The sequence below is a fragment of the Nipponia nippon genome, unplaced genomic scaffold, assembly GCF_047370975.1.
Source record: "Nipponia nippon isolate SJK-2023a ecotype South Korea unplaced genomic scaffold, ASM4737097v1 scaffold_1, whole genome shotgun sequence".
In the NCBI taxonomy this organism is placed as follows: domain Eukaryota; kingdom Metazoa; phylum Chordata; class Aves; order Pelecaniformes; family Threskiornithidae; genus Nipponia; species Nipponia nippon.
This window is the reverse complement of record NW_028262290.1, coordinates 73,155,571-73,169,566: the sequence shown is the minus strand read 5'-3', so window position 1 is coordinate 73,169,566 and position 13,996 is coordinate 73,155,571. Positions and strand designations below refer to the sequence as shown.

The 13,996-nt window shown below is 39.3% G+C and overlaps 1 protein-coding gene across 19 annotated transcripts in view; it reads left to right on the top strand.

Annotated features, from left to right (window-relative positions):
• The window catches only part of FHOD3 (formin homology 2 domain containing 3), a 407,898-nt gene that overhangs the window by 360,267 nt on the left and 33,635 nt on the right, over positions 1-13,996 (top strand). For all 19 annotated transcript variants that reach the window (XM_087759886.1, XM_087759866.1, XM_087759824.1 and 16 more), the window contains 2 exons: positions 2,547-2,666; positions 3,137-3,298. In XM_087759886.1, coding sequence (XP_087616012.1) covers positions 2,547-2,666; positions 3,137-3,298 — 282 coding nt within the window. The remainder of the gene's footprint in view (positions 1-2,546; positions 2,667-3,136; positions 3,299-13,996) is intronic.

The window sequence follows — 13,996 nt, the reverse complement described above, 5'->3', positions numbered from 1 at the left end:
AAGGCATAGACAAAAGAGGTAGAGTTTCAACTTTAAATTTTCATTTTCAGACTTCTGATTGCTCTGAAAAATTACAAGATCTTACTGCTCGTTCTTTGTACAGAACTCTTTCTGATGCAGATGCTGTCAAACTTCATTATCTTAAAGGGAGTTTAAAGGCCTTAGAAGGAGGAATAGAATTTTTAGTTGTCCTAAATCAGATACTTTTTTTCTTAAGGTCACTGTGGGCAAATATATCCTTATTGCCGACAACTTTAAAGGATCATAAATGAATATAAGCAGGTGTAGAAATGAGAAAAGCAGAACTGGTAAAGAAAAGGGCCTGCTTCAGTTTCTCTTCTGAGCAAAAAGATTGCTCCTGACTCTAGTCTCCCTGGAGACAATGTGCTAGAGAAATAAGTGTTCAAAAAGATTGTACTTTTGAGTGATGCTTGAACTGTCTGAAAAATTTAAAAAGTGCATCAGAGCTTTTTAAGTTTTGCAGTATGATCCTGATACTTTCTGTTGTTTTAAAAGGGTGTGATACTTTATGCAGGCCAATCTTGATTAAATGCAAATATGGCAAATTACATTTTGGTCATCACAAAGTTCCCATCCCAACCAAGTTTTTACTCCTCCCAGAAAAGCATGCATGTGAACTTGTATAGGTGCAGTAAGCTGAACTTGTTGCCAGTATAGCAGGTCAGTAACAATGCATACGCCAGATCAGCTGTAGAGAACACGTGTGCTACGTTCTCCCTGTCCCAGGCCCAGTGGATTCATTGCACAGGTATAGTTGACTTCATTTGTGCATGTGCGCCAAACAGTTATCAGGCATTATCAGATGTCTTGCAGCCAGAAATTCTGGACCAATCCTCACATTTCATTCAAGCATAATTTTTAGGTGAAAAATAAAAACATGGTAAATAAGGATACACGATATTTAAGGCTATGATGTAGCTCTGCTTTATGTATCTGCCCTCTTTAGGCAGAAGGTGAGTTTTATAGGGGGCAAGAATGGGTATTTCATCTGATGATAGCACACTGATTTTTATTATTTTTTAATGCTACAATAAAATAAAAAATAAAGAATAATTATAAATGTGTATTATATGCAAGAAAGTTTTAAGCTTGGATAACTTCCATGTAAATAAATGAAGGGCGACAGTATGGTCTGCTTTGGAAGCCTTTTATGCTACCTTTTTGTTCACCTTCAGAATGTTTTAAATTAACCTTTTAGGAATTATTTTTTAACAGGTTGCAAAGTGATACAAGTGAAATAGTTCAAAGCCCTGTGGGTATAGCAGATGCAGAGCACTTTGATTCATCCCCATAATGCAACAAAACAAATTAAATCAACCCTAACTTTAAAGTAATTCAAAGAATTCTGTGCAACAGTTTAATGATTTTAGTTTAACTTGATGAAGTCTTGGATTATTTAGCACCTTTCCTCTGATATATAAATTACTTTGCTCACTATGCCATCTCTTAATTTGTCTCCAATTTGCCATATTCTTTTCTTTTCAAGAGATGAACTGTTCTGTAGTGACTAGAAATGTATGTTTCCTTCATCTTTGTGCTCTTATTTATGGTAAAATTTCACTACAGTTGCTGAATGACCCTTTGTATTTCTTCAAGAAAGTGAAGTTCTCAGCTATTTTGCCTCTTGGTCTAAAATAACAGCTTAATTTTGGCTTCTTGGCTCATAAAGAGTGTAATAATTTGGGAAAAGAATGCTGCTCACGGCTGCTTAGGATAGCATTTGGAGATAGAAACAATGTGAACTGTTACTGTGCATACAAAATAAATAACCCTGGGCCTCACACAAAGACATAGAAATAAGCTCCGTCAACGCAATTACCTTTGCTCTCTTCCTTTGAACTCTCTGGTGTAGTTCACTTCCCAAGGTAATGGAACAGAATTTATGTTTTCAAGCCTTATCAGTTTACATACCTATACTCAGATAACATGTGTGGATGGAAGATGCATTAAGTTAAAAGATTAAAATGAGAACACTTGTAAAGCTTGATGTTAGCATTGAAGGGTTTTTTTCCAGTTTTAAAGTTACACAAGCACAAAACCATATCTAAAACTCAGAGGTGGCCATCATTTGAAGAAAGCTTTAGGGTCAGGCTACAAATGTCAAGTCAGCCAGGGTTCTAACTTTGTTTTGTTTGTTTTTCAAAGATTATAAAAAAATAGTTACAAGAAGCTTTTTTATCAGTTGGGGCAGGGGGATGTTCATGCATCTAACTTAAATGCAGTAGCCCCTTCTCTGATTCTCTCTCTCCTGTTTGGAATCACAGAATAATCCCCAGGACAAGTAAGGCAATTGCATACATAAAGAAGCAACATTAGGAAAGTATTTTATGTATTTTTTTGCTGTCCCTGCATGTGATTTATTAGCTGGAACATGGAAGAAAGCCAGCACACATGGCCAGTGTGCACTCTGCAAGACGCCAGTTCAGGAACTTTTTGCAGTAATTAATCTAAACCATAGAATTAAAAACTTAGAGCAGCTATAGCCAACTGCAGCCTTCACTTTCTTGTTTCTGTTCTCATGGCAGGAAGTTGCAGAACCACTTCTAGACCTGAAGGAAGGAATGGACCAACTGGAGCACAATAAAACTTTGGGATTTATCCTTTCTACTCTACTAGCCATTGGGAACTTCCTGAATGGAACCAACGTAAGCCTGATGTGCCAGCATTTCCCCGGCAGCTTTTTCCTTCAAAACCCAAAAGTCAAAACCATTATGACAATTGCAAGCCAATATTTATTTTGTACCAGAAAAATAATTTAGAAAAACAGAACCTACTTTTTATTGTGTGTCAGGGTGCTATTTTCCTCTTTCAGCATAACCTGAAGGAAATGTGGAGCTAGGCACTCTTCTGCTTTAACTCCCTTGAGTTTAGTGTTGATGCTCCCCGTTCAAATTGTGAGAACTGTGTCATGAGTCATTTCACTGCAAATGAAGTGATTTTAGGACTACTCTTTGGCAAGTTAAAAATAAATAAAAGCAATAAGTTTCTTCTCCTGTAGAATTCTTCTTCTTCTTTCCCCTCTGCCCTTACTTGATAATCATTTTTGTCTACTGATCTCCACAGGAAAGAGTAAATGTTTTAATTTCTAATTTTTTCCCTTTTTTCCCCTTTACAGGCCAAAGCTTTTGAGTTGAGCTACCTCGAGAAGGTTCCAGAAGTCAAGGACACGGTGCACAAGCAGTCCCTCTTGCACCACGTCTGCACTATGGTGGTGGAAAAGTTCCCAGACAGCACTGATCTTTATTCAGAGATTGGGGCCATCACTAGGTCAGCCAAGGTATGTCTAGTGGGTAAATATATATGTTTTTAAAAACCCTCTTTAAAGTGAAATATTTAACATTTTATTTTATTCTTTGCTTTGTTCCTCCTTGGTCACAGCACTTTGTATGAATGTGGGTTCGTTGTGTCATTCCCACTGAATTTCAAAGATGCTAGTATTCTCTCTTCTGAGCTTTGTCTCTGTCTGTCAGGTGGTTTCCTCATCAATGCACTAATAGGCAGCCACGTTATGACAGCCATTTTAATGTAGTATACATTATCAATGTATATAACTATTAGGAACTATTTTCAGGTTAAAACTTTATTGACCAGTATCTTCAAATATATTTATTCTGTGGTTTAGGGGAATCCTCTTTTTAAGGCAGATGCCTGATTGTATTTTAAGGGCAATGGAAGGAATAAACTTTTTTGGTAATAAAATTGTTTCCAGAATCAAGGTGTCCTTGAAATATTTTAATTCCTTTTCTGTCCTCCTCCTGACAATAATTTTGATGATTAGGAGTTAGGGAAGATAAATAGAAACAAAGAAAACTTGTGGCAACACCTCTTTTTAAAAAGTGGTAATCCCTTGGTGAACGCATAGGTCTGGTCAGTGGCTCAATTTGGTATACAGCTTATTTATTACTGCTCCTATCAGGCATGATAGAAACCCTGTAACCTCTCTCTTGAAGCTCTCAGAGCATGAGATTTCATGAATGACCCTTAAAAACAGTACATTACTTGATTAACGGAGTAAACATGACAGAATATCATCAGGAGATAACAAACATGAAAATTCTGGTTTGGAGTCATGTCTCCTGTGAAAATGGAAATAATTTATCCATCTAGCCGAATGTCTTGATTCAGACAGTGGCCAATACCAGCTGCTTGAAAGGAGAACACAAGAAGCTTTGAAGGAGGAGGATGATCTCTCCTAGAAAAATTTTATTTCATGAGCCATAATACTCATTATATGCATCAAACAGAGGAATGATTTCTTTTCCAAAAGCCACCTTGTTTGGATATTGGGGGTGACCCTGTATAATACAATTTTTAAAAAACTGCAAAAATCAAATCTTATATTGGCTCCTAGTGCAGTTCTTGTGACAATGAATTCATAATCTAATTGTGTCTGCTGTTGAATTGGTCAATTTCAGGGTTTACTGTCTGAGTATATTGAACAGTCAAAACTTTTTTTACCTCTCTATTTCATAGAATAACTTAGGTTGGAAAGGACCTCTGAAGGTCATCTGGCCCATCACTGTTTTCAGTGCAAGACCAAATTAAACCAGGCTGCTCAAATCCTTGTCTAAGTCTCAAATAATCCTTTTACATCTTTTTTTTGAGACGATTTCCACGCTGTTTCTCCATCTTACCTTTTAGAATGGGTTAAACAATAGCAAACACAGTATTCCAGCCTCAACTTATAAATGTTGTATGCCTGCTGCGTTTGTCTGTTCTGCTTGTGCTATCTTTTGCTAGATGTGCTGAGGTTTTCTTTGTGTTTTTTGACTGTTGCTATCCTTTTGAGGCCAGTTGTCTTTGGGCAGTTCACAAGGACATCCAGGCAGTCTCCTGAGCTGATCGGACAATTCGGAACTCAGCCCGATGCAGAAAGGAGACCAATACTGCCTGCGGTGTGCACTTCATTGCGATCTACAGTAATGACCATGATCTGCTGAAGCAGATTTACTGCTTATCTCTCAAACCCTTAATAATCTTAAATCAGGACTAATCTGAATAATTTCTTGCCATCTGTAGATTTTAACCTCTCGGTGTACTTCTTCGTTTCCAGATAATTTTGAAATACAAAGTACAAACCATGAGACACCTGCTGTTAACCCTGTCACCAGATGAGAATCAATATGTACTCCTTCTTTTCTTTTGCTCTCTTAACCTCACACTTCACAGGTGGCCTCCCATGAGGGCTCTTGTAAAGATTTTGAAAGTCTAATTTTCTTTGCTTGCTCTTATCTGTCCACTATTTTATAAACATATTCAGAATCTAATGATTATTTTGATGTATTTAATTTCCTGTTATTCATCCTTTCAGCCAGGTTACCAGGTATAGTAATAAAGCTTGGAGCTCTACAGTCTTCTGAATCAACCTTGCTGCTTTTGTAAAGATAGGTGAAACTTTTGCTATCCTCTGATTCTTTCAGTTACTAAGTGTAGTGAAAGCATACTCATTTTAGCCAGTGGCTCAATTTCTTTATTTTGATTGCTGTCAGATTTCATGTCTTCTGCTTGTTTACTGCTTAGTAAGCTATCGTCCTCCTCCAACACATTTGTTTCTGCTAGCAAGTATTCCAACCTTGCTATTAGTTCACATCTATTAAAAAATAAAATAAAGGAAAATAAAAGCAGGTACCAGAATAGGTTTCTCCCCAGCATCCTCTGTGGTGAAGTTGGATGAAGAGAAGTCATCTTGCTTCCCTTCCCTAACTTTTGACTTCCCCAGTTTCTTTCATCCCCAGTGATCCAGGACCTCCTACATATTTTCATGTTTTTGGATACCAAAAAGGAATTTGTGGCTTTTGTTTTATATCCTTAGATATTTGCTCTTTGGATTCCATCTCGGTTCTCCTAATTTTCCTCTTGTACAGCCTATGTTTAGGCTCTGTTTTATTGTCTTCACTGAGGTTGGTTTCTCATGTTTGGAAGGTTTTAATTTTTTTTTATCCTTTTTTTTTCTTTGAGTGATTCTTCATCTCTTAACATTTAGGTATATTGGTTTCTCATTTCCTGCTTCTTCTCTTTGTTAAGAAGTTATTTCCCTTTTTTTTTAGATTGGGACCAAGTTAATCACTAAAATGAAAATCACTGTAAAAGAGAAGAGGCCTTGTTTTCCAAAGTCCACATCACCATGTATGGTGTACTCTCAAGTGAATCTTCTGCTTCTGTTTTTCAGTCTTAGAAAGTGGAAGAAAGCTTAACCTAATGCTGTCATTTATAAAAAAATTTTCGGTCTAAGAGTGTACAAAATTGAGCGCAGTGTTTCAGTCTGTGGTTTACTGATCTGACGGCCCTGCCCAAAGCGGATGAAATTCTGAAAAGGCTGGACAAAATCACATTAAGAGAAATTATAGCCTTAACCTTCCCCGTGACGCCCAAGGTCTCCCTCCTTGGGATGTTCCTGCATGTGTTATCCCACTGATGGATTACTGTAACAAGCTCTATTCCCACTTGATCTTAGCTGCCACAAATCAAAGAGTTAGGACATGGAAGCCATCCAAGCTGCCCTCTTCAAGGGAATGTTCACAGACGAGGCGAAATCTTGGTTTAGGAAAGCTGACAGGAAAGGAGAACTAATATTTCACTGTGGATTAGGCTGTATTTTGAGCTCCATGTTGTCTACAAACATCTTTCAGAAACCACAAAGGCTAAACAATTTCCATCCTGTAGATAAACAGAGATGCCCCTTCCCCTGAGATGCACATCATATGAGAATTTCCTGAGCCTTAGTTCATGAAAAAAAACCATAAAGAAAACAGGCTGCCTCACCAGGAAGGAGTTAGAAAGACCAGAAACAAAATGGTATCGTTATTGCAAAACTTGTGGCTTTTTGTTGAAGGGCTGAAGTCATAAATGGCAAAAAAAGCAGACACAAGTGAAAAAATGACCAAAAAATAGAATTCTAGACAAATAAAAGTATTCATAGTTGTATAAAAATATATAAGATCACACAGGGCCACTGATTGTTTAGTATTCCATGATTAAAAGCACTTGCCTTTTTATTTTTTTTGCCTTTTTTTTAACGTACTTTAAATTGTTTTTTCACTGGAGTTGTGCCAGAGCTGATGTACCTAATACTGAAGCAGACTCCCAGATTTCTGCAGTTAAACTCAGTATTGTTCCTAGAAGTTTCCTTACCAGTACGGCAAGGAGGAGTTACATCAGCGCTAGTATCTTCTCTGTTAGTGAATAGAAAATGTATTCTTATTAAAAACGTTCATCTTCTGTCTCATCCCCATATTTTTCCCCATGCATCTGAAAGCTGGCCAGCTCCACAGAGTAAACTAGTAATTGTCCTTTTCTCCCCCTAATTTTAATTTACTTACAAAATGCCAGACTTCTGGCTGGTTTTTAACCCCTACAGCAAGACACTTAGATTAGTTGGGGATACTAGGCAATGGAGAAACAGGCGGCTTTTAAAAGTAAGCAATAGGAAATGTTAACAACACAGGGGAGGGGGCAAGGATTGCTGGTAGGAAAGAACTTAGGAGGAGACTAAGATGTATGCAGGGGAATAGGAAGCCTGCAGCTGCCCTCCGAGGGATTCAGCAGGGAGGCGTGGGGAGAAAGGAGGCGGCTGAACCAGAAGTGCCATTCTGGCGTGCTGTAGCTTCTGCTTGATATGCTGGAAAGCAGAGAGAGGAGAAAAGAAAAAAAAAAAGTAGGGAAGATCATGCTGCCTCCCTTTTTCTTGTTTCTCTTGTCTCGCTTGACAGGAAGTATTTGTGTGCAATTATGGTTCAAGTATGCTTCCCCTACATTATTTCAAACAAAAATAAATGCCAAAAGTCAAATTATTTTCTATGGGAAAAAGGTCTTGGGGGATGCAAGGTTTCTTACAGTTGTATCATTCCTTGCAGTGCCAGCTGCAAGGACTGCTGCAGCTGCCCCGGTTCCTGGTTCGGGCTGGTGGGAGCCAGGGTGAAGGCAGAGACTGCTGGTTGCAGGGCAGACTGGGGCAAGGGGGAAGGAGCTTCAGTGGCAGATGAAGAGGTTTTGTCTGAGAGACAGCAAATTAATTTTAGCACGTGTGCCTGACAGCATTGCAATGTTTCAATAAATTCCAGGTGAACTGACTGCGAGTAGCGTCGCAGGTGCTATAACACCAACTGAAGTGACCTACATCGTTACTGGTATTGCTCCTCTTCATCCCAGATCATGGGAACCGTCATACAGCATCTGCAAAAAGATCCTGTATTAGTGTGGTTATTGTAGATTGTTTGAGGAACTAAAATGCAGTGGAGGTGTGTATATAATTGGATAGCTTCATCTGCTCATACCTCAGTAAGCACCTCTGTCCTTTAATTTTTAATTAGTGGATTGATTCGGGTATTTGCATTTCCAAAATTATTTTGGCAGGATGCTACCTCTTACCCTAGAATTAGAAATGTCTGGACAGAACCTCCTTTATATTTTGCTTGCTTTTGAGAGCTGACACCTACTTCACTTGAAATGTGTGACCAACAGTGTGCAAGTCAGACTAACGTTGGTTTTGGGATAATTGTTGTGACATTCAGTGAAGCAAGCCAGTGTGGAAATACTGGAGGAGACAGAGTTTTGAATGTATGCCACGGAAGGTCGCTGCACTCAGATGACAATGTGTTTGCAAGGAGCAATTCTCAGAATTTCCTTTGGCGCTGAACCAGCTCAGGAAAAGAGGAAGATTTTGTGTTCCCTGCCAGAACGCATCCCTGTAATAATGTGAGAATGAACGGCCTGACCCTAAATTATAAACAGCTTAGACTGGGCTGCGGTCCGCTGTAGAAACTATCTTGAACTTTGAAGAGAGAAAGATTTTGTCTGTGATCATGTATATCTTTCTGTGTCGTCCGATAAAAGAGTTGTCATTTTATTGTGAATTTAAGGCAACATTTGTCATTGTGAAAGCATCAATCTTCTATTTAATGCACCTTGTGGGTAGGATAAAAATGCAAAGATTCAGGTCTTCCTTAGAAAATGTCTGGGTTTGATATGTTCACCACTAAAAGAAACAAGCTGTAGCAAGAAACAATAAATATAGTAGCAGCAATGTAAAACTTAAACAAGGATACTGAGGCTATATAACAAGTTATTCACTGGCCTTCAGAACAAAACTTTGGATAATTTATAGTGGTTTTGAAAAGAAGTGCTTTTCAAGCAGAAACCTCAGCTTCCCCAGTTTCCCTTCATTTGTATGTTTTGGGATTTTTTACTTCAATCCGGTTGTGACATTTTTGACCCTGTTCAAGGGCTGAGTGTAAATATAGGAGGCAGGAAACGTGAGTGTGATCAGGTGCAGCATCTTTGATTTTAGGACAGTTTTGTACTCCCAGTAGTGGTGGAGCTTAGCCCAGAGACTAGAGGAGATTTAGCTGGAAAAGGAAACGTGTGCGTAAAGCACATTCCAGCTGAAGGAACGCTGAAGAAAAATGACCTGTTATCTCACAGTGGCTACAGTTGCTTGCTGTGCATGGCAATGCATACCTGGAATTGTATATGCTGCCTAGGGAATATACCGCAGAAGCCCCTTTAGGTTTGAGCCAACCCATATAATGCCCAATGTCACCTAAAAGCAGCTCTTCCTCTCCCTCAACAAATAATAACGAGTCCAGTTCCTGTGTTGCCCTGAGATATTTGTGGCCACACAGAGAAATAACGTCCCAACCCAAAGATCAGAAAGGCTCCCTGATACATGTCCTGCCTGAATGACTGGGGCACGGTCTAGCATTTCATGAATTGGAAAGTTTTGAACTTATATACGCAGCAGGTGATATTGGATGTACAGCATGGAGTTGAACTTGAAAAAAATAAGCCTTTTAAAGGACCAGTGTTCATGGAGCCTGGGTGGGCAGGGAAGTAAATGCTGAGCCACTTGGTGGTGGTGGTAGTTTTTGAGTCAGGTGAAAACCAGTGAGAATAGAAGTCATTTGGGCAGTAGGTGTATCATGCGATATTGAAGTCTTAGCCCAAAGAAGTGAGAAACTTGGTAGACTTCTTTTTTCTGTTGTTGTTCATGCCAGAGTCATCTTTTACTATGGTAGCAAGCAATAAATAATGATATAAAGGGATTAAAATGAGTGCTGGCATTGCTGGCATGTGGTTGGAGGGTTTTATTATTGGTCTGAGTGTCGTTTGTGCAAAATATGGTGGTGCCTTAAATTGAAAAATAGATTATTTTTTTTTAAAGTTGCACATTAGTGACTTATGGCAATGGTTTCCCAAATGAGGCTGACCCTGCAGGCCTTGTGTCACGTAAACAAGTCTTTAAACCCTATTTAGATAGGCTGTCTCCGGCTACTCCACTCTGATGCAACAGTATGTACAAAGGCACTTCGCAGAAGACTGAACAGTGGGCCTAGCAAGAGATTTCACCGATAAACAGCAGAGAGTTCTGAATATTTTTCAGCTCGTGTGGTTGTGAATGGAGAGGAACCTGGCAGGAGAAAGGAGGAACATATCAAATATATCCCAGGAGCATTTAGAAAGTTGCTTTTTCTAAATTGGTTTACAAATGCAAATAAACATTACACAGTGTCTGAAAGAAAAGTAATTTTTATTTTGCATAACAGCCTAAGACTGCTCATTCTTTTGCCTGAGGAAAAAAAAGAGATTTATTTTTAAAATTGCAGCAGAAGGTAACAGTAAGCAGGACCAGCAAGCTGCATGTCTTTTGCACATACATGAACGGAGTTGAGGAGGAAGAAGAAGAAGAAAAAGAATGTATGTTACCACCTTCCTCCAAAACCTGGGGCTGGGCACAGCAACTATCCAGGGAGAAAGCTGTAATGACCATTTCCGATTACTGCTTCTTTTTATTCAGTGGAGCATGGTTATAAAATAACGCCCCAGCAGTTCTTGTCCGAGCACCTCCTATGCTGAGGCCTCCTGGAGCCACAATGTGATGTGAAACTCGCCTGAATTCCTCCTTAGTCCCAGCATGGCCTCTCAGCTGCAGGCAAGAACTGGTGCATCTTCCCTTTCAAGAAAGAAAGAACGAAAAAAAGAAAGAAATTGCGTCTTTCTTACATTATGCAGCATTAATTCTTCTAGTAAAGTGTTGGAAATAAACACATAAATGAAAAGGTGCAATCCTTCTTCCCTTGGGAATCCTGTGTGGACTGGCAGGGATGTGGTATGGTATTATGTATGCCTTTTGATGTTTCCTTTATGCATATTAGATTGAATAATTGTCATTATTACTCCACACAAATTCTTGTTCTCCTTATCACAGGGACATGTAGTAGGGGGATCATTTATCATCATTGCTACTGTTATATTTGTATATAACACTTCCAGCGTTAGAAGACATCCTAAACAGAACAACAATAATAGCAAAAGTGACCAAAAAAAAAAAAAAAGGAAATCACAAGGATATTGCTAAACAATGTGACTGCTTTTAAACATTTGTGCACAAATACTAGATCTAGGTTCAGACCACTGTGCTCATCTTTCATGGTTGGTTACCTCAGTTAAAGTGAGGCTAAATTGTTGCTTTTCAGATGGATTTGTATTTTACTTACATTTTCCACCAATGCAAGTACCTGCTGTTTTCTGATATAAATGTGCATAAACTGGAGAGGCTTGTTGGCCACGCAGCCATTGGACTGCTGCTGCTTAAAATATGATAAAAGCTCCTTCAGGTCCATGATGCCTTTGGCTTCACAGTGAAGAGAGAAGAGGATCTGAGGATGTCAAATTCCTCAGGATCCTGCTTTTCAGTGCAATCTGGTGCTCATAATTAAGGGAATTACTAGCTGTCTTGGTTAATATTCTAAAACATTACAAGGCTTAGAAAATGTAAGAGTCTGCAGAATAAGAGCGTATTACTTCAACATGATTTTGGTGTATTTTGTCAGTTAATAATACATACTGCTATTTCAGGTAGCCATGGAAAGCCAGTCCTTGCGAGGGTTGATAGATAGGCTTAAGATCCACTAATCATTGGCCTGCAACCTGGATTTTGTATTCCGCTAGCCTAGAAAAAAAATCACCTGGATCCTGTGTACAAGGGTCTGCAATTGCAGGAGAGTCCAGTCAGAAGATCAGTGGATCTTTAGCTTTACTGTGCTATGAGGTTTATGGCTAATTTCTTATCTGAAGATGAGCACTGAAGAAAAAAGGAGATAGCAGAGGAAACATGAGGGCAAGGTATGTAAATTAAGGAGAGAGGAGATAGAATGAGGGTGACCGTGCTTGTCACATTACTCTGTTTCCCACTGGAGAGCATCACATTGGTGCTATTGCTGTTAGGTGAAAAAGGGGCAGGGGGAAGTTTGTTTTCTGTGCTTTGAAATGTCATGCAGGTAGTACTCTAAAGCTGCAAACTATCAGAAGTTTTGATACATTTAGTAGAAGAGTCCAAATATTTTTAACTTCAGAATTTTCCCTTTGAGCTGATCCAGCCTGAACATTTAAATCTCACTTCAGCGAGATCTAATAGGAAAAATCTTGTCAGCGGGCTGATAAATGCCAGTCTTTTTCTTTGGTTGCTTGGATTTTTTTAGAAAAATCTGAAGACTTAGCTTTGTTTTCTGGTGCTCTGTTGGGAGGCAGTTTCTACACCTCGGATAGAGGAAAGGGATGTTTTATGGTATATTGCGTGTGAAGACGCTTCACTTATCTCCTTGCATGTAAGACCTAGAGCAGACTGAAATGCAATGTATTCTCTGCCTGCCTGCAAAATTTGCCCTGGTGAAATAGCACGTCATGAAATATCAGGTGGGGTACATGGTTGTCTCTGAAAATTTTTGACTTTCAATACTTCACACATGGATATTTTTCTGTAAGTGTATTCCTTTCTGTCCGGAAAACAAGCGACAAAACTCTGGAGAGCTGGCAGCCGGAAGATTTTAGATTTCGTGAAGGTTTGTCACATTCTTGTGGGCACAGGACAGTTTGCATGTGGGGAATTCACTGACGCATTATCCTGTATTGGATTTCCTGCTTTCCTCCTTCCAGGAGTTTACAACGTCTGCTCAAGCAGAGCCACCTGTGCTCCACGGAGGTTTATTCCAGAGGAGCTCAGGCGGTATTCTTCTTGCTGCGGTCTCCTTAGGATTTCCCCAGAGATCTGAATTTTTGATTGTGCTCAAAGATTCCTGTGCATCCCTTGGCCAGACCTGCCGTCCCCAGTCCCTGCTGAAACTGCCCTCTGGCTGTTGGCAGATTTCATGTGGCAGGGAATTTGCCACATCTTTTCCCTGCAGGTGTGCAGTTCTCCAGAGATGTCTCTTGAGCCCCTACAGGCTTGAACCTCAGAGCTTTTTGATAGATTAAAACTCGTACTGTTTTCAGTGAAAGCTGTCCTAAGATGTCATAAAATTAAATTTCTCTGCTGCGCTGCAGCGCCTGAGAGACTTCCCCAGCCAGGTTGGATAATTCTTACTAGTAAGACCTAGAAATACCTGCTCTTAATAGGAATGGTAGTATTTTTCCCCATGTGTGTTTTAGATATACAATCTATGGAGAGCAGCAATGTGTTTATCATCAACAGTGAAAATACTGACCTGGAAAGGACTTCCCCCCCCGCCCCCCCCCCCAAAAAACATATGCATTGATATGGATATAAGGAAAACAAAAACCCCACAGCTGCTCCGCCTGCAGGGCTTTTCCAAATAGCAGAATGGATCAAAGGATGTTTTTATTTCCTTGTGAAGAGGAAAAATTCATCACTTTATAAATCACAACTAAAACAAGTCAAATCAATACCAGGAGTTTTTTAATAATAATGCATTTCTTGTGGTTGTCCTCAGCCTAGGTCTCAGCAGTGGGTGCTGCACACAGCTAAAAAGAGTGAACTCAAACCTGTCTCTGACACTGGCTTTCATTTAGCATTAAGGATTTAACTGGAGTACCAGACTGCAACATCCCAAACACAGACGTGTTTAGAATCCGAGAGCTAAATCTGTATTTTATAGCTTGAGTTCATCTGAACTGTGAAATGGTATTATAAAATAAATTTTTCCTTTCTTCAGAATTCAAGAACATGTTGGGTAGTTTTACT